A 22,978-nucleotide genomic window follows, 5' to 3' on the forward strand; every position below is an offset into this window, starting at 1 on the left:
GCTACAGTTTTGTATTTTTAGAATTTCGTCTAAATAGAATCAAATAGTCTGTCATTTTTACTGTCTGGCTTCTTTAACTTAGCATAATGCTTTTGAGAGTCATCCATGTTATTGCCCTTATTAGTAATTTGCTTATTTTTATTTTAAAGGAGTATATTATTGTGGGATATATACTATAAAATATATATGATTTGTTTATTCATTCACTGATGGACTTTGAATTATTTCCAGTTGCTGGCCATTATGAACAAAGCTGCTGTGAACATTAGCATACAATTAGGTGGACATATGGTTTCATGCCTCTTGGGTAAATACATCGGAGTAGAGTTGCTGGTTCATTTAATAAGTATATTCCTAAATTTTTAAGAAAATTGCCAAATTTCAAAGCCACTATCATTTTGCATTACCACCAATACTGAATAAACTTTTTAGTTGCTCTTCATCCTCTACTTTGTATTTTCAGTTTTAATTTTAGCTGTTCTAGAGGGTATGTAGTGGTATCCATTTCAATTTGCATTTCCCAAGTAGATGATAATGATGAGCATATTTTCATATATTTATTTGCTCTCTGTATATCTTTTTTGATGAAGTGTCTGTTAAAAGTCATTTGTGCATTTTTGTTGTATTTTTTTTCCCTGTTTTTTTTTTTTAAATGAATTGGTTGTCTTATTATCTAGTTGTAAGTCTTCTTCAGGCATTTCAGAAACAAATTGTTTTATCAGATATATATTATGAAATTGTTTTGTCCCAGTCTATCACTTGCCTTCTCAATTTCTTAAGTGTCTTTTGAAGAGGAAAATGTTTATAAATTTTGAAGAGCCTAATTGATCAATGTTTTCTTTTATAGCTCATAAAACTATTTTTTGTGTGTGTCCAATCAAGAAATCTTGGCCTAATCCAAGATCATTAGGATTTACTTCTATATTTTGTTTTAAAAGTATTACAATTTTAGCTTTTATTGTTAAATATTTGAATTTTTATATATGGTGTGAAGTAAATAAAGGTCAAGGGTCTTTTTTTTTTTTGCATATGGATATCAAATTATCCCAGCAGCACTTGGGGAAAAGATTTTCCTTTCCCCATTGAATTACCTTGGCACTTTTTGCCAAATAGTTGAATGTGTGTGTGTGTGTGTGTGTGTGTGTGTGTGTGTGCACGTGCATGCATGTATGTGTGTGTATTTCTGGGCTTACTCTTTTGCTCCCCTGATCTGTATATTTATCTTTACCCCAACCACAATACTTTATTTTAGCTTTATAGTAAGTTTTGAAATCAGGCAGTGTAACTTTTCCAAATTTATCTTTCTCAAAGTTGTTTTGGCTATTCTGGGTCCTTTACATGTATATATTAATTATAGAATCAACCTGTCACTTTTGACCCCCCCCAAAACCTTATTGGGCTTCTACTTGAGATTATACTGAATATATGATTCATTTTGGGGCTAATTAACTTAATAATAGGCCTCCCAAGCCATGAGCATGTTATATCTCCATTTACTTAGGTGATCTTTAATTTCTCACAACAATGTTATATAAATTTCAGAGTACAGGTCTTGTATGCCTTTTGTTAAATGTATCCCTAAGCACTTCAAATTTTTAGTCATGTTGTATTTTTTAAATTTGTATTTCTGATCTAAATTCCTAGTATAAGAAATAAATTGATTTTTATATATTGATCTTGTATCCTGTGACCTTGCTAAAAAAAATCTCTTATTTCTAGTAGCTTTTTTGTTGATTTCTTAGGATTTTCTACCTCAGTAGTTATGTTGCTTGAAAACAAGGTCAATTTTACTTTATTTCAAATGAAATGCTTTTCTTTCTTCTTGCCTTCCACACTGGCTAGAACTTCTGTTTTTATAACAAGTTGAAACGGTTGTGCACCAACAACATTATCTTGTTCCTGAACTTAGGGGAAAGCGTTCTATTTTTCATCATTAAGTATATAATATTAGTTGTAGGATTTTTTTAGGTGCCTCTATCAGGGTAAGCAACATCTTTTCCTGTCCAAATTTTCTGAGAATTTTTATCAAGAATGAGTATTGAGTTTTGTCAAATGCTTTTTCTGCCTCTAGTGAGATAACCATATAGTTTCTCTTTTGTAAGGTTGGTTAATTACATTTTCTGATTTTTTTAATGTTAACCAACTTTGCATTCAGGATGAACTTCATTTGGTTATAATATAGTTTATTTTTAATATCTTATTGAATTCTATTTGCTAATATTTTGGTAAGGGTTTTTTTTTTTCATCTGTGTTTATAAAGGACATTGATCTGTAGTTTTCTTTTAATATCACTGCAATAAATGATTTGGATGTTATAGTAATGCTGACCTTTTGGAATTAATTTGGAAAATTTCCCTCTTCCATTTTCAGGAATAGTTTTATAAAATTTGTATTATATTTTCCTTAAATGTTTGGTAGAATTCACCAGTGAACCCATCTAGTCCTGGAGTTTTCTCTGTGGGAAGGTATTAAAATTATTAATGTAATTTTTTAATCGATAAAGGGGTATCCCGATTGTTTATTTCTAAATCTCCTGAATGAACTTTGGTAGTTTCCCTTTTTCAGGGAATTTATCCATTTTATTTGTCTGCCTACTTATTTAATGTAAAGTTGGTCATAATATTTTCTTATCGTTTTAATGTCTGTGGGGTCAACAGCGATGCCACTCCCCTCTCTTATTCCTGACATTAGTAATTTGTAACTTCTCCTTTTTCCCTGTCCAGCCTAGCTAGAGGTTCATTAATTTTGTCAGTCTTTTCAGAGAAACAGTTTTTGATTTCACTGATTTTTATCTGTATTATATTTATGTTTTCTATTTTAATGATTTCTGTGCTTATGCTTATTACTTCTTTCCTTATGCTTATTTTGGGTTACATTTGCTCTTTCTTGTTTTTCTAGTTTTATTTGTGATGGAAGCTTGAGATCATTAATTTGAGATGTTTGTTCTTTCCTAATTGAGGAGTTTAGTGCTAAAGGTATCTCCCTAAACTCTGCTGCAGTTGCATCCCACCAACATTTTTTTTTTTGTTCAGTACAAAATATTTTCTAATTTTCTTTTTGATTTTTTCTTTTATCCACAGGTTATTTATAATTGTGCTGTCTAATTTCCAAGTATTTAGTGAATGTCCAATCCTTTGCTATTGATTTGTAATTTAATTATTTTGTGATCAGAGAACATACTTTAGGATATTCCCTTGGATACTCTTGGTTAGAATCCATTACTTTGCCTTTTCCAGCTTCTAGAGCTACATTTCTTGGATTCTTTGGCTCATGGCCCATTCTCCATCATCAAAGCCAGAAGTAGAGCATCTTTAAATCTGTTTTCGTTGTCACATTGCCTTCTGTCTTTTGTCTGTAGTCAAAACTCCCTGTGCTCTAATAAAGATACTTGTAATTGCCTTTAGGGACCAACTTGATAATCCAGAATAATCTTGCCATCTCAAGATCCTTAATTTAATTACATTTGCAAAACCACTTTGCCATGCAAGGTAATATGCACAAGTTCCAGGGATTAACACCTGGATGTCTTTGGAGGCTTTATTGAGCCTACTTCATCGTTTGTCTTAGTAAACATTCCATGTGCACTTGAAAAGAATATGTATTCTGTTGTTGAAAAGAGTGTTCTTTACATTTTTTTGTCTTTTGCTTTTTTGTAGTTTTTGTTCTTTACATTTTGATTTTATTCCTTATTTAATAGTGTTGTTCAAGTATCCTGACAGATTTTTTGTTAATTATTCTGTTTCAATTGTTGATAAACAGGTGTGGAAATCTTGAGCTATTATTGTTTCTTTCAGTTTTGATTTCATGTATCTTTAAGCTTTATTATTAGAAGCATACACGTTTAGAATTATGCCCTTTTGTTGACATTTTTTACCCTGAAAGCAACTTTGTTTGATATTAATATAACCATTCTAGTTTTCTTTCTATTCATGTTACCGTGACATTTCATCCTTCTACTTTTAAGATAGTTGTCTTTATATTTAAAGTAGGTTTCTTATAGAGAGCATATAATTGGGACTTGCTTTTTCACTTGCAATTTCACTATCTCTGCCTTATAATTGGAGTATTTAGACCTTTTACATTTAATGCAATTATTTGTATGTTTGGGTTTAAATTCTTATGCTTTTCTTGGTTTCTATTTGCCCTGTTCTTTGTTTCAGTTTTCCTGTGTCTTACATTCTTCTTCGCATGTCTGGACATTTATTTTGAATGCCAGACATTGTGGATTTTATATTGTTGGGAACTGATTTTTTTGCATTCCTTTAAATATTTCTGGCTCTTTTCCTGGTTGTCATAGTTTCCTCATAGCCATGCACTGATAGATGCACCGCTGAAAACTTGAGAAGACCCATCTATAGATATCCTCAGTTCTTTCTCTTTGCAGTTTCCACCTGCTCATTACTCAGTGTTACAAGTTCTAGCTGCTTTGGCCTCTCTAGACTCTTATCTTCTTGACTCAGCCACCCCCTTAAGTTCTCTTTGTATTTTTCTTTGCTCTGGTTTAGCCTGAAAACTCTCCAAATAGTGAGCTGGTACACCAAGTGGCTTTATTTCCTTCTCTTGTACTGCCTGTTATCCAAAGTGTCTAAAATTGTTTCATTATTTTCCCTGGTATTCTATTTATTTAAGGGAGGGAGGGTAAATGAGGTCCCAATTGTTCTCTCATATCCAGAAGTAGAAGTCCTAGTTTGCCTTTTGTTTTCAGTTATTAATGTGAAGATATTACTGATCTTTAAATTTGAATATGTTTTCTGTACTTTGGTTAGTTATAGCACAAACACAATTTTACTCATATGCTATGAGCAGGGTATATGGTGAAAGAGAATGTATTTATACTTTTATATTCTGTGTTTTTAGAGATTTATTTTAAGAGTTTTGAGTTTTATTTTAGAAGCAAAACGGACAAGTCGATTTTTAAGTGGCATTATCAACTTTATTCACTTCAGAGAAGCATGCCGTGAGACATATATGGAGTTTCTTTGGCAATATGTAAGATTTGATTACATTTTTATGTCATAGATCAGTAGCATCATTACTGAAATATGTATCTGTTTTGAGATGTTTGTCACAGTTGTCAAATTGTTGTATGAACTTTAGAATTAATCTTATTTTTATATTTATAAGAAGTTACAGATTTTATAATTGTAGATATTCTGGAAAATATATCAGAATAGATTTTCTTCAATATTTGTTAATATTAGGGAAAGGCTGGGTTTTTGTTTTGATGAAGTTTGTATACATTAGTGTAGTGTTCTTTAATATTTAAAATAATATTATAAATGCAATCATTTGGCTGTTAAATATAAAATTATTAATAATGTACAATTCAGTCTAAGGCATTCACTTTAACAGATGGAAATTCATTTTCGTCATTCAACAGTATAGGGAATTTGGGATGATTTTGGGTCACCTATGTGATTTGTTCCCATTTGTCCTCAGTTTTGGCATACAACACTTTTGGAAAAACCCAGAATAATACCAAACAATTAGACCTTAAGTTCCAGCTGCACTGAACTATATAGGTAAATATTTCTTTGCACAAATCATGCTAATTCGTATTCCCTAAACATCACACCCTCTCTGAAACTTACACGTTTGTACCAACATACACTCACACTGTTTTAGTTGACTAATATGTCCTCATTTTTAAAGACACAGCTCAGACGTCTACATAACTTCTAAGAAGCACTCTATGTTCCTCCTCCCTAGCCTTCACCCGAGTTAGATTGGATGTCACTTTTCTTTGTTCTGGTTGTTGTCAGTACTTTTACAGGAGCTTTGTAGTTTTGTGTTTATGTATCTATCTCTTTAAGGAGATACTGAACTACTTAAGTGCAAGGACTACCAGTTAGTCTTTTTGGGAATTCCAAGTATGTTATGGTAAGAACGCAACGTTTGTGTTAAGTAAATTCTCATTTACTTAGGCACTTCATAAATGTCTAATGCCTTCTTAAGTTTCTGAATTCTGGTGTTGAAAACTATAGAGCGAACAAGTATTTTCGATCTATGCTGGCAGATTTTTTTTTTAATACATCACTGATTATGTTGAAAAACACTAATATGAGATTATTAAAATTGCTTTAATAGAAATCCTCTGTGGACAAAATGCAGCAGTTAAACACCGCATACCAGGAGGCATTAATGAAATTGGAGAGACTTGAGTAAGTGAAAGATTTACAAATAACATTGAATTTCAAAATGCAATATGGATATTGTAAATAATATTTGTCTACTCTATAATCTATCTTAGGTCCTTTTTTCCCCTTCCTTACTAAATAGCAGAATACTTATCTAGAAATGAAAAACTAGTTTTTCCTTCTAACTCTTCGTATTAGTTTGCTACCTGCTAAAACAAAAACCATACAAAGAGTTGGCGTAACGACAGGAATTTATTGGCTCACAGTTTGAGAGGCTAGAAGTTTTGCTTCTTCCTGCAATTGTTATTTATCTGACTGGTCAGCAATCTGATGTTCCTGACTTTTCTGTTATATGGCAATGCACATGGTAATGTCTTCTTTCTTCCCCAGATTCTGTTAACTTCTGGCTTCTGGCTGCTCTCCATGGCTTTTTCTCTGTGTCCAATTTCCTTTGCTTATAAAGATTTCAGCCATATTATCTTAAGGCTCACCCTCATTCAGTTTGGGCACACCTCAACTAATGACATCTTCCAAGGTCTTATTTACAAATGGGTTCACATCCACAGGACCAGTGGTTAAAAGCTGAACATGCCTTTTGTGGGAAACATGCTTCAATCCCCAACACTTTTTTTATGTAGTATATTCTTTTACCTCTTTCTTTTTGTTAGTGTTAACTTGACTTGTTTAAAGCCACTATGTTTTCCTAAATTATATCTGGGAGTATTTATCTTAAATAGATAAGTAATAAGTTCCTGGATTCTTTTTCTTCCTTCAGATGAGTTGATTCTGGTAAATTTTTTACTCATGCAACAAAGGTTTTTTCAGTTTTGTAGGCTGTTCAAGCAAATACCATAAAATGATTGGGTTAAAAATGGGGATTTATCTGCTCATTTGAGGCTAGGAAAAAATCCAAAACAAGGTTTTATCAACACATTACTTTCTTCCCGAAGACTGTGGTGCTCTGTGGCTGCTGGTGATTTTTGATCTCTCTGTCACATGGCAAGGTGCATAGCACTGCCTTCTGGTCTCTTCCTTCTCTTCTGGGTTCCGTTTCAGCTTTTTGCTTCCTGTGGCTTTCTCTCTCTCTCTGTCTGAATTTCATTCTTTTATAAAGGAATCCAGTAATAGGATTAAGACCCATCCTGTTTGGTGTATGCCACATAGACCTTAATGAAGTAAAACTCATTAAAGTCCTCCTTAAAATGGGTTCAATACCCACAGGAATGGTTTAAATTTAGGAACATGTTTTTCTGGGGTACATACAGCTTCAAACCACCACAGAGGTTGTTTTTTGTGTCTTGATTCACAGGTTAGCTAAGAGAATCACTCAGGAGTTGTGTTTTCTTGGCCTTATATATATTGATTTTCAACAGATGAATTTTTTTATCCTCACTAGTTTGTGGATGTATTTGAGTTTTAACTATTTCATGTAAGAGCTTTTCTAACATTCCCCTAGGAAAAATTGACTTCAGAGGCAACAGTAAGATGAAAAGATTGGGGATAGGAGGAAGATAGTACAAATCAAAGGTGGCAAAGTAGGAGAGAGAATATTTGTAACATATGGAGCAAAATATTAATATCTCTAATAATAAAGCCCATGAAATATTCCTAGTGTATGCAAAGAACTGCTATTCCAAAAACTTAATAGAAAAATGGATAAGGGTATAAATAGGGAACTTAAAGAGAAATAAATGCAAATGAACAATTAAAAATATGAAAAGATTGTTAAACTTACTAATAGTTTGGGAAAGGTAATTAAAATTTCAATGCTATACCAAATTTCCTGTATCTGACAGGCAAAAACCAAAGTTGAGAACACTTATATGGGAGCCATTTCAATATATTTAAATGCTGATAAGTAGGACTAGAAGAATGAAAGAAGTGGATGATACAGCAGTGAGAGATGTGAAGAGATGAAAGTCAGAGTAGAGGCAGAATAATTAGCATTAAACAGGAAAAGGGATGCCACAGACAGAGGTTTGTATGCAGATGAGTCCGCAGACTTGGTGGTAGAAAATTCAAAGAGCTCATCTGATTTTTATTTTCTTTGTATAGTAGAAACAGGGTCATCTTTTTTTTTTTTGTCATATAGAAGGATGATAATTCAGAAACATAAAAGGAAATGGTTTCTTCCTTTAAGTTTTTTTAGGGTAGGTATTTCATCTCGGCCTTTCAAAACTAAGAACTTGATTAATGTTATTTTTATTTATTTTGACGTATTTAGTTCTGTTCCTGTTGAAGAGCAAGCAGAATTCAAGCAGCTTTCAGATGATATTCAGGAGCTGCAGCAATCATTGAATCAAGAGTTCCGTCAAAAAACAGTAAATATCTGTTAGAAACCTTAAACATTCTTTTTGTAGATGTGTAGGGGCATATAATGGAAGTAAGAGCATATATTTCTTTTTTTTTTTTCCACGTGGACAGGCACTGGGAATCAAACCCGGGTCTCTGGCATGGCAGCTGAGAACTCTGCCACTGAGCCACCATGGCCTGCCCAGCATATTTCTTTTAATTACTGAAATTAGTGTATATTGCCTATTAGTATCCCTTATAATGGCTATATGCCTTTATCAACAATGATGGTCTATTTATGTTGTCAAAATTGTGTGCTGTTTTGTTGACTAGAATGTTTTAGAATTTTCTTATGTTCAATCCTTCTGTTTCCAAACTGCACTGAGGCACCCTGGACACCACTGCAAACCTGAGAAGTAGCACAGGATAGTTTAACTTTTCAAGGGAAACATTATAAGACTTGGCATCTGTCAGACATTCCTTGACCTAATCCTCAATATAGTTGACAGCATCAACATTAGATCATGTTAACTTCCTTTAAAGGACATCATTTCTTTGTGAAGCTGGGCTTCTGGCATTTGCTATGATAAAAAAGCAAGTATGTAGAAATCATTAGGGAGCAGGAAATAAAAATGTGTATCTCCATTCTGATTCTAAGATTGAAAATTTGTGCAGTGCCTAATAGGTACATATATCCAATTAGGAAATAATTATGTACTTAAAGAGAAATTAAAATATTTTTTATTTTAATTTGTATGTATTATTTTTTTCAAAGGACTAATAAGTTGTTAGGACATAAAATACTTATGCAGTTATTTTGACCTGACAACTTAATAAAAGAACCATTACATATTTCTTTTTGCCTACAGACATTGTGAATGGAGTGAAAATCTGTTCTAATCCATTTAACTTTTATTTCTTACTTTTATGTTATTAGAAAGCATTGAGTTGCTAAATATAAATCTTTTTTGAATCATTATGAAACCGTTGTTTGCCTTTTCCCTTAGATAGTGCTGCAAGACGGAAATTCTCAAAAGAAGTCAGATATTTCAGAGAAAACCAAACGTTTGGTAAGCATCTTTTCACTTAACTAGCATTTAAGGTTGTATTAATTGTGTGGAGGAGTATTTTAAATGTGTACATTGTTTCTCCTTTATCTTTTTCCCTCAAAATGAAAATTATTTATTTCAATTTAAATGTAATAGATAACTATTGTTTAAAAAAATATGCCAATACAGAAGTATATGAAGAAAGTAAAAATCACCTGAAATCTCACCATACAATATGATATATATCATAGATTACATTTTTCTATGTAAATATATGTATATATGTGTTATATTGTTAAATGTTTTCAAACCTGCTTTATTTTCACTCAGCCATATGTTTTGAGTTGCTATCATGCCAATCTAGATCCTCATTATTTTAATAGCTGCATGTGGCTGTACATTGTATATACCATGGTATTGCTCCATCTAATCCCTTAATGGTAGACATTCAAATTGTTTCTAATTTTTTGTTTTTGAACATAAATTTGTATATGTTGTGCTATGCACATACTTATGCACATCTGTTTTTGTGCACCTGGCTGCTTTTCATCTTGGGATAAATTTTTAAATATAGAATTTCAGAGTCTAAGGGTATAAACATTTGAAAGTGACCCACATTACTAAACTGACTTCTAGACATATGCCAATTTACATTTCCTACAGTAGAATATGAAAGTGTTACTTTCCCTACATCCTTGATGAAATTGGCTTTTTAAAAAATATATTTTTCACACTTAAAAGAAATAAAAAGACCTCATTTTAATTTTCATTTCTTTGGCTCTAATGCTTTTGACTGTCTTACTCAGTAGCTGTTGGTATTTCTTATTTTGTAAACAATCTGTTTGTGTACTTTATTTATTTTATTTACTTTTTAGAAATTCTATAAATTAGGAACATTAACTCTCTATTTAGCTTTCAAATTAATAATTTTTCCCATCAGAAAGTTTGTATTTTTATTTAGTAAAAACCTTCATGGTTTTTAGCTTTACTTCATATGCAGAGAGGCCTGTCTCATCCCTCAGAACATGATTATTATTTTTTTCTTGTTTTTGCATGGGTAGGCACTGGGAAATGAACCCCCTCAGATTATTTTTTAATATATTTTCTCATTGCACTTTCATGGTTTCCGTATTGTTTTAACACTTATGCTTTAGCCCCATCTGGGCTTTGCTTTGGTACTGTTACACAAAACCAGGAACGTTATGCAGAAACAAAACAAACCTGGGCCAAGGCTCCAAAGTTTCAGGAAGTAGGTTTTTATCCATCTATGGCCATAGGGCTCAGCTGAGTAGCCTCTGAAAATCTGAACCATGAACAAAAGGTTAAAATCAGTTTTTATAGACAGGATAACACATTAAAGACTGCTTAATATGGTAACTGGTGGTGGTGGAAAGAAACAATTGGCTGGTTTAAATTGGGAAGGGCACGAAGCTGGGTTTATAGAGGCAAGTGAGCGGTAAGGGGAGAGGTTTCTTTACAGGAGTTTGTCTTGCCTACGGGCAGTTTTACCCATTCTTGGGGCAAGCATCCTGTTTGCATGTAGTTCTGACTGCTGAGAGGAATTTGAGGAATTTTTAAAGAGGTGGTAGTTCAAATGTGCAAGGAGGGGTGAGGGGCCCACCTGCTGCAAGGGGCCTGCTTGCTACATTTCCCCACTTTGATGCTTACCCCTACTTAGAAGAAGGGTTATAGCATCACCTATATTTTGTCCTTTTCTTGTTGCAGGTGTTGGTATGTCCCAATTTGAGCTGGGCATGGGAAACAAGGTAGCCATGCAGGGTTTAGGCCCCTGCAAAGTTGGGGGGTGGGTGAGGGACTGTGCCACACCTCTGTTGGCCCTATGTTTTCTCCTAATGGCCCCTTTGTGACTGTCCTTGTCTTAGGTTGTTCCTTCTCTGAGGAATCTAACCTGTCTTTGGCTAACCAGCCATCCCCCAGGGCCAAGCAGGGTGATGTGAGGTGTACAAGTGAGGGAGGGGCAGCGCCCCTTGAGAGGATCTGATCTGTTTCCTTGACAGTTTATGCCCCCTTGCCTTCACACCCAGCACCTGCCTTGGGATTTCTTTACTTGCTGGTGGGGACTTGGCTCTGGTCACATTTTGGGGAACCCAGGTTTTTTTTTGTTTCCTTCAGTGAGGGCCCAGCTTATAGCTTCCGGCAAGAGACAAACTGCATGGCACCAGCTCCCGGGAGGCCTCCACCTCAGCACAGCTAGGAGCGCCCCCCTGATCTTGTATGCATTGCACTACTAGGAAGACAGCACTGGGAAAGGTGTCGGATTTGGTGGAGAGTAAAACTATATGTGTTGAAGGTCAGGTGGACTTGGGAACTGTTTCCCTTTCTAGGGGTTATGGCGATAGCCTTGCCGCCCTAGAGTAGCAAAAAAAGCACTACTGAACCTGGCGAGGTGGGATTATAGCACACTAGGGGACCTACCTTTAGGGTGCATACAGAATAATGCAGGTCTGAGAACTGCGCTGGCTTGAATGGCATGAATACTGGTTATAGTTTTTACCTTTTTCTCAACATAGGTGGTCTTGAGGCATGCCTGGTATGCGTCATTCCCTTTGGAAGGGCTTACAGTCATGCTGAGCAGAAACAGAAATGAGGCACCTGATGCTGGCTGTAGGGAGTGCCACCATATGAACGTACAATTAGCCTTAGGGAAGGAATGGAGACACACTCTGGGCAGCGGCTAGGAAGGGGGAGTTACCTATTTCCAGGAGGGCTAAACCTGCTAAATGAAAGATTAACGCAAAGAGCAATAAAAGACACTTAGTCCACAGATCTGGAGGGCCGGGATGTCTATGCATTGATTTCTTAGTTTTTGGCCATGTGTAGATCAGTCAGCTTCCGGGGTGACTGAAGCAGGTCTCAGAGGTCTCCTTAGGCTTCAACCATGTGTTGGCTACTTGCTTCCGGTGAGCTAGAGCAGGGCAATGACGGTTATTTAGGCCTCAGTCGTGGGCTGGTCAGCTGATCTCGGCTGCAATGGAGAAGGGCACAGTGGCTTCCGTACAGTGATGCGCACAGGTGTTCAGGATCATGGGTGCACTCCCAGGGGTCATCTGGGTGGCTCTGTTGACCTGACAGTGGTGAATTCACGGGGTGATTTCTGCAACTCTGCAGCTCTTGGGATTACTAAAACAACATGGTAAGGACCTCTCCTTTGAGGCTGGAGGGAGCCTTATTTTTTTTTTTCTCCAATCTTTTACCCACACCACGTTCCCTGGCTCAACCTCATGTAAGGAAGGGTAGATGTTAAAGAGTTTGGGTACAGCTTTCAACACCTTCTTTTTTAGTTCACCTAAAACTTTTCCTAACTTTGACTATAGTTTCCTTTTTCACAAACCTTCGGCTAATTATTATATTTGTTCAGGCCTTTTCTTACATTCTCCTTAGTTTTGTAACAGCCATTTATTTTATCTTAGGATAAAACTACTTTTTTTCCTTTTAGTAAAAATGCATCCTTTATATCATTCATACTGAAGTCATTACTTTAAACAAACATTTCACCACATACAATTACCATCAAAATCGAATTTGTCAGAGTAATGTTAAATACTTGAAATGCTTTAGTCAACACATATTTGAAACATCAATATACAATTTTTTAATAAGAATTAATGGCACATATCAGGACTTTTTCAAAAAACTGTAAGGATAAAACTTGCAAGCAAGGAGTTTCTCAATATTAAACAGCTTTCCCAATTTAAAAATGTGAAACATAAAACCAAAGGGAGACACGAATTTGGAGTCAAAGATAATGGGGTTTGGCCTAATCCCTTTGTCTGGAAGAAAGAGACTAAATGAGGGTACAGAGGGGCCAAGGGAGCTGGACACAGGTATTCTGCCTTGCCAGGAGTAGGAGGACTATTCACTTTGCGATTATAACTTGGTTTACATTTTTTATACATTCTTTTTATATCATTATTTAACAAAACATTAATACTTTTTCAGTTGACCCCCACTTCCAGCAGGGCTTGGAACATGTTTCTGTGGGAAATCCTGTTACTGATATTGGGGAACCATTTCCCATTCTATTTGTTGGCTTTTGCTTTCCCTACATTTCCCTACATCTCCCAGCTCTGGCATTTTATTTAAGACACTGTTAAGTGGATTGCCTGTTTTCCCTAAAAATAAAGTTATCATCAAGTGTTTATATGCTGGAGGTGCTGCCTTAATGATAGCATTTCTCTGTGAAGCACTGACAGGGAGGAGATGGTGTGTGTCGCCCTCTCCCAATTCAATTGCTGACTTCATAACTTTCTTTTTTAATTTCTGCATAGCATCTCACAAAGTGTACCAGGGTCGATTATTTTGTGGCCACATAGTGTCAGCAGGGTATTGCTTATTACACCTTTGTGCAGCCAGTGCCAGCAAGTTAGAACTTTTTTCTGTCTGCTGACTAAATTCCTGAAAAGCAGTTTGTATAAAGGGATTACTGTTAATTTCTACAAGTTTTATGCAGTCAGCACAGTCCAGCACCACTCCTCCAGCCCCTGCAGCAGCAATTCTGACCATCCAGATAATTAATGGCTTACCAGTTTTCTGAGTAAAATGCCTAAGAATGTCAGTTATTTTTTATTCTTTTATAGTGGTTTTGAAAGTAACCTGATTGCCCTGTTTCTCTTCTTTTTTTTTTTTTTTTTTTTTTTTTAAAGAGGGAGGAAGGGAAGGAAAGACAGAGAGAAGGAAGGAAGGATGGAAGGAAGGAAGGGAGGAAGAAAGGGAAACATCTTTAAACATTTTCTTGTTTTATTGTATTTTGTTTGTTTGTTACATGGGCTGGGGCCGGGAATCGAACCGAGGTCCTCCGGCATAGCAGGCAAGCACTTTGCCCGCTGAGCCACCGCGGCCCGCCTGTTTCTCTTCTTTTTGCTTTTGTATTGGGCCAGCTCCTATTTTTGGAGGATATTTACTTTTTTTTTCCTGACAAAATTTTTCATCTAAGATATTCTCATTTTCCCCATCATCTGCTTCATCCCACACATCACCATCCCACTTATCAGGGTCCCAATTAGCAGCGGCAGTGGCTAGTACCATATGTACTTTCCCTTTGTTCACTTTATCTCATCTTTTTAAATATTTATATTTAAATATTTAAATATATTGTAATTATCAACTACTGACTGATAATTACAAATTTGATTTTCCAAGACAAATTTTTGATTCTGCAGCATGGACAATCTTTCCTGTAATTCTGCCAATTCCTTTTCATAATTATGTTTTCAGAGATTGCTCGATCTCTTTGTTCACACATTTTTTTATATTCCGTTAACAAAGCCCATTCTCTTCTACATACTCCAATCATTTCTTTCCTTTTTTCTAATGAAATGTTTTCTAGACACAGAGCAACCTGAATAAGCTCCCCCTGTTTAATTTATTCCCCCAATCTTCACAGGGTCCTGTGCATTTTTCCCCATTCTTTTGCAAGTGAGGAGTAAGGTAAATCATCCCATCCTGGGAATTTTTTGGTTTTTTACTTTGAGCTTAGAAGACTTTTAAAAAATAACATTATTTCCTAATCTATGTCCAAAGGTTATAGCCCACTATTAATCTATCTCAAGTAAGTTTGGAAGAGGGGTTAGCGATTTAGAAATTCCCAAATGTCTTATAGCATTAGAAAGTACAAACCAGGGAGACAAAACGTTTAAATCCAAAACATTTTGCATACAAAAGGACAAGAAACCAGTAACTTAAAATTTATCAAGGATGTTCCTAATAAAACATTACAATATTCAGAAGAAAACAGTTCATATTTTCTGCACAAAATTTGTAAAGCTTGTCTTACTGACCTTTACCTTTATGAAGCCATGCTGAAATGCAAATCCTCACAGCGCCAGTTTTGTCGCATGAAAGGCAACGTGATATTTGTGGCCATTTGATTTATAGGTTCAGATTCACAGACAACACAGACTTCAATGATATAAAAACAGATTTTATTAGGAAAATAATTAAAAGAGTAATTAAAAGTCTTCAAAAATAAAGCGTAGTTACATCACCAGATAAGATGGCACGAACACCTGAAGAGAAGTGCTAGAGAGTTTCAGAAGCAGCATTTTATCTCTCATTAGTAAAAGTCCATAGCAATCTTGGGGACGGCATTCATGGTCTCCTTAGTTAAGATCCATAGCAGAGCATAAAATTTTGATGACGTGCTCTCCCTCTCTCATAAGATTCTTTTCTCTCTTCTTCTCCTAAGTTTCTCCTCTTTCTTCTTCTAACTGCTTTTATGAAGTTTTTTGTTTTGTTTTGTTTTTTTAATGATATCCTCACATAATAGTGGCCTTATGTGACCAGGCCCAGTTTGGTCCTCTAGCGACCAAGAGGAGCTTCCCGGGACCTAGATATTTTTATTAAGGTATAGTTCCTTCCGGGAGGATGACCAATCCTCCTAGTTAGAGCACACATTTCAACTGTTTCTTACCAAGGTCATGCAATGGCAACATCAGTTGTACAGAACAGACTCTCTTAATGAGATAAATTTTAAACCCCCTACACAGATGTCCTCCTCTTACTCTGAAATGTAAGAATTTTAATTTATAAGACAGAGTAATGATAAGCCATAATAAAAGAGAACTTCTTTTTATCCTCCCCAAAGTGAACCACTTTAATTTACACAGTTTTGTAAGTTGGCCAGGGGTCAGCTTGACTCCCTGTCATTAGTAAAAGCTTTCTTAAAGTTAGACATCATGCACCACAATGGTGTCTTACTGACTTCCCCTCCCATATCCGTGGTGCCAACGATTAGGGAGAAGGCTTACACACAAAGTGCAAAGGGTTTTGAACAAACTCCTCACTTCGTTCAGTCTAGCCGCTCCCCTAGTGGGGAAGTTGGACACCTCTTGGCTTTGTGGTCAGGTATAAACAAACCCCTGGCCGATCCCCCTTTCAGGGTTGCCCACCCTGAACCATACGAGGATCGCCGTGAACTCACAGAATCCAAACTCACTTGTGGCCTGGTGCATGGCTCCTGTGGCCCAGGACTTCCTTTCAACCACACAATCACACACACACACTCCAACACCCCTCTCACATCACCCTTCCCGAAACCAAACCTGAAGACTTCTGTTTCCCCTGGTCCTCCAACTGGAGGCCAGTACTCGGAGAGTCTCTGGGAGGTAATCAGGCTCCCCTTCCACTCAGGCTCCTCTAGTCTTTTATGAGTGGGCTGAAACTGACGCACCCGGGTGCTTACCAGTCAGATGGGCGATGCTCCCAGGAACCTGATTCCAGAAACTGTCCTGGATCCGTCGCTGCTCCGGCAGTGGCGAGTGCCCCAGCTGGGGAGGTCAGGAATCCAAAAGATGGGGAAAAGCCCTATTGCCGGCACTGGATTCTGTCGGGTCTACAGTCCAGGTGACGCTGCCGCCGCGGGAGGAGGAGGTGAAAATATCACTGGCCTCTCAGCCTCTTGTCAATCCCGGACACCCCCAGAAATGTTGCGCGAAAACAGGGACAAGGCTGCAAGCCTCCAGGAAAGTTACACAGAAACAGAACAAACTGGGGCCGAGGTTCTGAAGTTTCAGGAGGTAGGTTTTTATTCATCTATGGCCATAGGGCTCAGCTGAGTAGGCTCTGAAAGTCTGAGCCCTGAACAAAAGGTTAGCATCGGTTTTTATAGACAGGATGACATGTTAAAGACAAGGTGTGCTTAATATGGTAACTGGTGGTTTTGTAAGAAAACGGTTGGCTGGTTTAAATCGGGAAGGGCACGAAACTGAGTTTACAAAAGCAGATGAGCGGTAGGGGAGGGGTTTCTTTACAGGAATTTGTCTTGTCTTGCCTACATGCAGTTTTATCCATTCTCGGGGCACACCTCCTATTTGTGTGTAGTTCTGACTACTCGGGAATTTGGGGAATTTTTAAAGAGGAGGTCATTCAAATGAGCAAGGAGGAGTGATGGGCCCACCTGATGCAAGGGGGCTGCTTGCTACAGTATAATATATCTCTTAATTTTCTTTTTCTTTATACCAAATGCTTCCATCAGAGACATTTGCACTGACCATGGTTCGATATTCTGTTTTTTTCCTGTTCCTTTTAAATCTAGGTTAAAACAAATATCAAGTTTAGGATTTTTATAAAAGTAGTGAAGAATGATGAAAGTCAATAGTACCACAAGGAAAATTATCTCTAATTTTGTAGGCCATGAGTAACTAATTGTTGTGATTTGATAAACTCTAAGATCACAAGAATAAATACATTTAATTTTGACCTGTGAGTTAGCTTGTCAAAAGTTATGTACCATTTTCTTTTTTAGTTCAAAGTAATCCACACAAATTACACACAATTTCAGTTATAGAATCTGAAATGATATAAAGGCCCTCTTCTCTCAGTGTACTTCCCCTTCTAGAGGTGATGTCCTTTTGGTCTTTTTTCCATGACATTGCATGTGCGTATAAAGATGTATATAGTTGTGTGTCTTTGTTTTGCTGATTTGTTTTTATAAAATTGAGTTTGTATTTTGTGTTAATCTGTAAAATGCTTTTCTCATCTAATATTTCTTGGAAATCTTTCCATATCAATACATAATGTTCTAGATAAAGAGTCACAGTGTGATATTAATGTGATTTAGCAACACCTATTTGGGAAGGAGATTCTTATGAATTTTTTTTCTTTAGCATAATTTCAAACTTGCAGAAAAGTTTTAAGAGAATTCCCTGAATGGTTACACTCACTTTTTTGCATGGGCAGGCACCAGGAATCGAACCTGAGTCTCCGGTATGGCAGATGAGAACTCTGCCACTGAGCCACCATGGCCATACATTCACTTTTGAAACTGAAGAGAAGGGAGTTTGTTTTGATTCAATAAGCATGTATTGAACACTGTCTCAGTGCTATGATCTTGTTGGGTACTGGGAGAACTAAGTTAACTGTTTTCAACCTCAAGTTGCTCAGTCAATTAAGAAAGACTTTTTAAATATACAATAATAGCATAGTGTGGCATGTGCAATAAACATACTATCTATGGAAGGGATATAGTGGAACTGGGAGCAGGATTTTAACGATCAATAGAAATTTACCAGGCAGACAGGAGTTGGATAATGATATTCTAAAATAATCATACTGATCAAAAAGAGAGCATTTTAAACATAAGACTACTATTATCAGATTGTGGGATACAGTAGATTACTGGTAGGAGATAAGACTGGAAAGAAAAGTAAGATCCAAATAATAAAATACCTTGAATATGCAAAGAAGCTTGATCTTTGGCCTATAGCCAAATGTGAGCAACAAAGGAGTGATGTGGTTAGAATTTAATTTTTTCCCCATTAAATTAAAGGTGGGCCTGATTTCTTTGTTCTTTATTTCTTTCCATCACTGGAATAGTAATGATATCTAATCTATAAAAATGTTTACTCAACAGAATGAGCTAAAATTGTCAGTGGTCTCCTTGAAAGAAGTGGAAGACAATTTGAAAGCAAAAATTGTGGATTCCCCAGAGAAGCTAAAGAATTACAAAGAAAAAATGAAAGATACAGTCCAGAAGCTTAAAAATTCTAGAGTAAGTTTCTTTTTTTAATGCTTTTTTTCTTATTAGTAATGATTGTTTAATCAAGTGTTAATTTTCTGATTTATAGATTATCTATACCTCTCTTTTGACCTTTCCCTAATTTGTAGCTCTTTAAAATGGGTGTGGGAAAAAGAAATATAATTTCAAGAAATTCATTAAATTATGGAACAGATTTTGAAACATTGCACTGGGTGATCAAAATAGACATGCCCTGTTCTTATGAAACATACTTTCTTATGAGAGAGAAAGGTATTAAACAAATTACTATTAATTATATAATTGCAAATTATAGTGTGCGCTATGAAAACATATAGAATGCTTTGTAATAATGCTGCAGAATAAGCCTGATTTAGTATTGACGGAATCAGGTTGAGAGGAAAGGGAAATGGATAATTTTACTAACATCTGAAGGATGAATAGAGATTATCCAGGTAAATTGTACATGGAAGAGGATTTGAGCAGAGGGAACAACATATGTGAATTCTTTGAGGTAATAGGGAGCAAGGTACATTGAAGGAACAAAGCGTGGTAAATAGGAGAGCGGCATGAAGGAAGATGGGAAAATGAGCAAATTATGCAGGTTGCTGGGTATTATTTTAAAAGCAAGATACACCATTGATCAGTTTAAATGGGAATGTAAAGACATGATATGAACTATGTTTGAAAAGTTTGTGGCTTACTGTGGGAGATGGATGGAGGTTGAGCACAACAGAAGTGGAAGTGGATAGACAATTTATGACTTGAGGTTTTTAAAACCATTAATAAAAAAAGGTTTTGTTTGATCTCTGAATGTTATCCAAGTCATTCCTAATAATTAAGAATTATCACACAAGAAGACAATGATCAGCAGAACAGAAATGAAAGCCCAGAAATAGATCTGAGTATTCATTGGAGAAGGCTGGTTCACCTAGTAGAAAAGGGTGTTGGGCCTGCACACTACAGCATTTAGAAAATTAAGTTCCACAATGGTTAAAAATTTAAATTAAAAAAAATTAGCAATTTTAGAAGTATTTGAAGAGTATTTGTATGATCTTGAACTGGGATAGAATTTTTAAATCAAGATTGAAACCCAAAAGCTATAGACAAATAAAGTTCTTGGAACATATGAATATGTCAAGGTATTATACTCATATGCTCACAGATATAAGAATTTTTACAAACTAGAGAACAAAAGACAACTGGCATATGGGCAATGATATGGTTAGGCATTTCACTGAAGATGAAATCCAACAGACTAATGCACAGGGTATGGGAGGATGGGCTACTGAGATGAAGGAAAGCATTTGGAGGGAGTTTAAAATTTATGTATGTAAAATTTATTGTATTACAGTGGTTGTGGTAAACATGTTCATTTGGTAATTTTAGAAGAGGAATGAATCTTTTTAAGAGAATTGACTATAAATATTGGTTATTACAATATACAAATATATAGGAAGATTATAAATGGGTAGTATAATTGCCCAGGAGCAATCGGTAGTGATAAGAGTATTAGCCAGGATAAAATCTTGAAATCTTTTAATATCATCCTGAATAACCTTTGGCAGTCACTTCAGTGAGTGATTTAGAAAAATTATAACAGTTTTCCTTTGTTCAAGAATATTTGACAATTAAGAGGTATAATTATATGTGCTTAGACAGGTGTCAATAATAGTGCTTTGTACTGATCTAGAAAATTAATTGTTCTCAGCTCTTAAGCTTTCAGTATTAAGTACAGAAATTACCTAAGAGCAAACAAATTGACATTACTGCAGTTACATAAAAGAGAATATCCAACTGTGATTTCTGTTTGTTTTTTTTCTTTCAAAGCAAGAAGTGATGGAAAAGTATGAAATTTATCGAGACTCGGTTGACTGCCTGCCTTCATGTCAGTTGGAGGTGCAGTTATATCAAAAGAAAATACAAGACCTTGCAGATAATAGGGAAAAACTAACCAGTATCTTAAAGGAGGTTTGTATTGTGCGGAAATTTTGTCTTTATTATGGCTTAGTTTACTATTGTTCCTTGGATTTGCTTTCACCTTTTGTTACTGTTTCCAAAAGAGAAACAGTCATTCTGTATAATAATAGAAGTAGTAATGTATGCTAGGCAATAAAACACTTTTCAAGTAGAGCAGTAATAAGACTCATTTTAACCTTCAGATACAGTGAATAATAAATTAACATAACACAGTTGTTCCCATGTATATTTTGCAAAATAGTGATGGAATTTTAAACATTTTCTAACAGTTGAAAATAATCTTATAATCAATAAGCATAAAGTCCCAGTTTTGTACCCAGCAGTGTACCTTGCCCAAATAAAGAGATTTAAGATTTAGGATATAGCCCCTGCCTTAAAGAACAAGAGCCAATGCCAACATTATTCAAGTTTCTCAGGCAAAAAAAATCGAAAGTCATTTTTTACTTAACTTTATGATTCTAATCTAGACTGTCCCCAGGATCACTAACATTGCATTTGTATAAAAGATTTGTTGTTGTTGAGGGAAGTAGGGATTTAAAGATAAGAGTGAAACTATGTTTTCAACTACATAGGCCCCTTATCTTCCATCCAGAGTTACTGAAATAAAGATTATATATTGCTTTTGATTTTTTAAGGGTCTTTCCTTTTTTCTTTATTCCTGTTATCATACTTATTTCAGATACTAACCACCTGAACTCCAGCCCATTAATTGATCTTCCTAATATGCCTTCTGTTCCAATTCTTATTGATGGAATAATCTGATAAAAAACACCACTCTAGTCGTCATGTTTTTTCTCAGGACCCCAGTGCCTTCCTGTTGTCTCCTTTGTTTGGTCTGCATTTTTCTGCCTGGCTTCCCAGTTTTAAGCATTTTAAAATTGTACTATATTACAGTTCATCCTACAAAATATATTTCGCTTTGTTAATAAATTCTAATTGGTTGCATTTACTTTGAATACTCCTTATAAAATATAGAGCCTGAACTTAGAAGATCAAATTGAGAGTGATGAGTCAGAACTGAAGAAATTGAAGGCTGAAGAAAATTCATTCAGAAGACTGATGATGGTGAAGAAGGAAAAACTTGCCACAGCACAATTCAAAATAAATAAGAAGCATGAGGACGTCAAGCAGTATAAACGCACGGTCATTGAGTATGAAGTTATTTTCATCTAATGTATTAGAAAGTAATTAGGAAAAGCAAATACATTTTTCCCCAGGATTCCAAACCTACTATATTTTCAAAAGGGTATTCTACCTTTAGATGACTAAACTAGATGAGTGAATTATGAAACTTATAATGCTATGTCCAGATTTAGAGATCTTTTAGCCATTAGTTTTTTTTTTTCTTTTCCAGATATCACAATTCCAATTCTTTTGCATAATTCTTCAGAAGGGTTCTGGTGCTACTGATTTTTTCAGTGCACTTAAGAGACAGTGGCCTAGAGTTGCGTTAGAATGAATCAACAGTCCATCTTTAGTCCCTCTGGTCTGTAGAGTTAGCACATCTGTGTTTTGAGAAAAAAAGTTTTGTATTTTTATTCAGGTTGGAATTAGTACTTACACTAAGCTTTATTTATTTATTTTTTTTAAAGCAATGTGTTGGGGTGTTTCATTGGCAGGGTCTTTTTCCCATCAGTTCTACGAAGGTGTTTTTTGAATGAGGTCCTTAAATATCTTTATGAGATGTCATTACTTCAACCCTTAACAGGTTCATAAGGAATCTTCTGAGTATTCCTCCACTTTTATTCATGCAGATAAAGAAAAAGAGCAGAGCCTGAGGATTTTGGTATTGACTGCCTAATTACCTTCTAGAAAAGTTATACCAATTCACATTCTCGTTGTGCATAAGGGTCAAGAGCTCCATTTTTAAATAACAGATTTTGGATAAAAGACTTCACCTATGCCATCACAGGATAGCACCACACTTTGCTTTTATTATATCTTGAGAAGAGTTTTAAGTTTGTCAAGCAAATGATGACACATGATCACGTTGAAATCAAAATGAGTTAAATGTTTGCCTTTTGAGA

At 35.5% G+C, this 22,978-nt stretch overlaps 1 protein-coding gene and 1 long non-coding RNA gene across 5 annotated transcripts in view; one reads left to right on the plus strand and one right to left on the minus strand.

Annotated features, from left to right (window-relative positions):
* LOC143678814 (uncharacterized) overlaps positions 1-22,978 on the minus strand; it is a 461,187-nt gene that overhangs the window by 265,633 nt on the left and 172,576 nt on the right. The gene's annotated exons all lie outside the window — the stretch shown is intronic.
* Positions 1-22,978, plus strand: part of NUF2 (NUF2 component of NDC80 kinetochore complex) — a 58,335-nt gene that overhangs the window by 8,446 nt on the left and 26,911 nt on the right. For all 4 annotated transcript variants that reach the window (XR_013174035.1, XR_013174036.1, XM_077156760.1 and 1 more), the window contains exons 6-12: positions 4,892-4,989; positions 6,088-6,161; positions 8,362-8,458; positions 9,437-9,499; positions 18,849-18,986; positions 20,802-20,942; positions 21,927-22,102. Coding sequence is in view for 2 of the 4 variants with exons in the window: in XM_077156760.1 (XP_077012875.1) it covers positions 4,892-4,989; positions 6,088-6,161; positions 8,362-8,458; positions 9,437-9,499; positions 18,849-18,986; positions 20,802-20,942; positions 21,927-22,102 (787 nt within the window). In the remaining 2 variants the exon portion in view is untranslated. The remainder of the gene's footprint in view (positions 1-4,891; positions 4,990-6,087; positions 6,162-8,361; positions 8,459-9,436; positions 9,500-18,848; positions 18,987-20,801; positions 20,943-21,926; positions 22,103-22,978) is intronic.

This window comes from Tamandua tetradactyla, chromosome 4 (genome assembly GCF_023851605.1).
Source record: "Tamandua tetradactyla isolate mTamTet1 chromosome 4, mTamTet1.pri, whole genome shotgun sequence".
Lineage (NCBI taxonomy): Eukaryota > Metazoa > Chordata > Mammalia > Pilosa > Myrmecophagidae > Tamandua > Tamandua tetradactyla.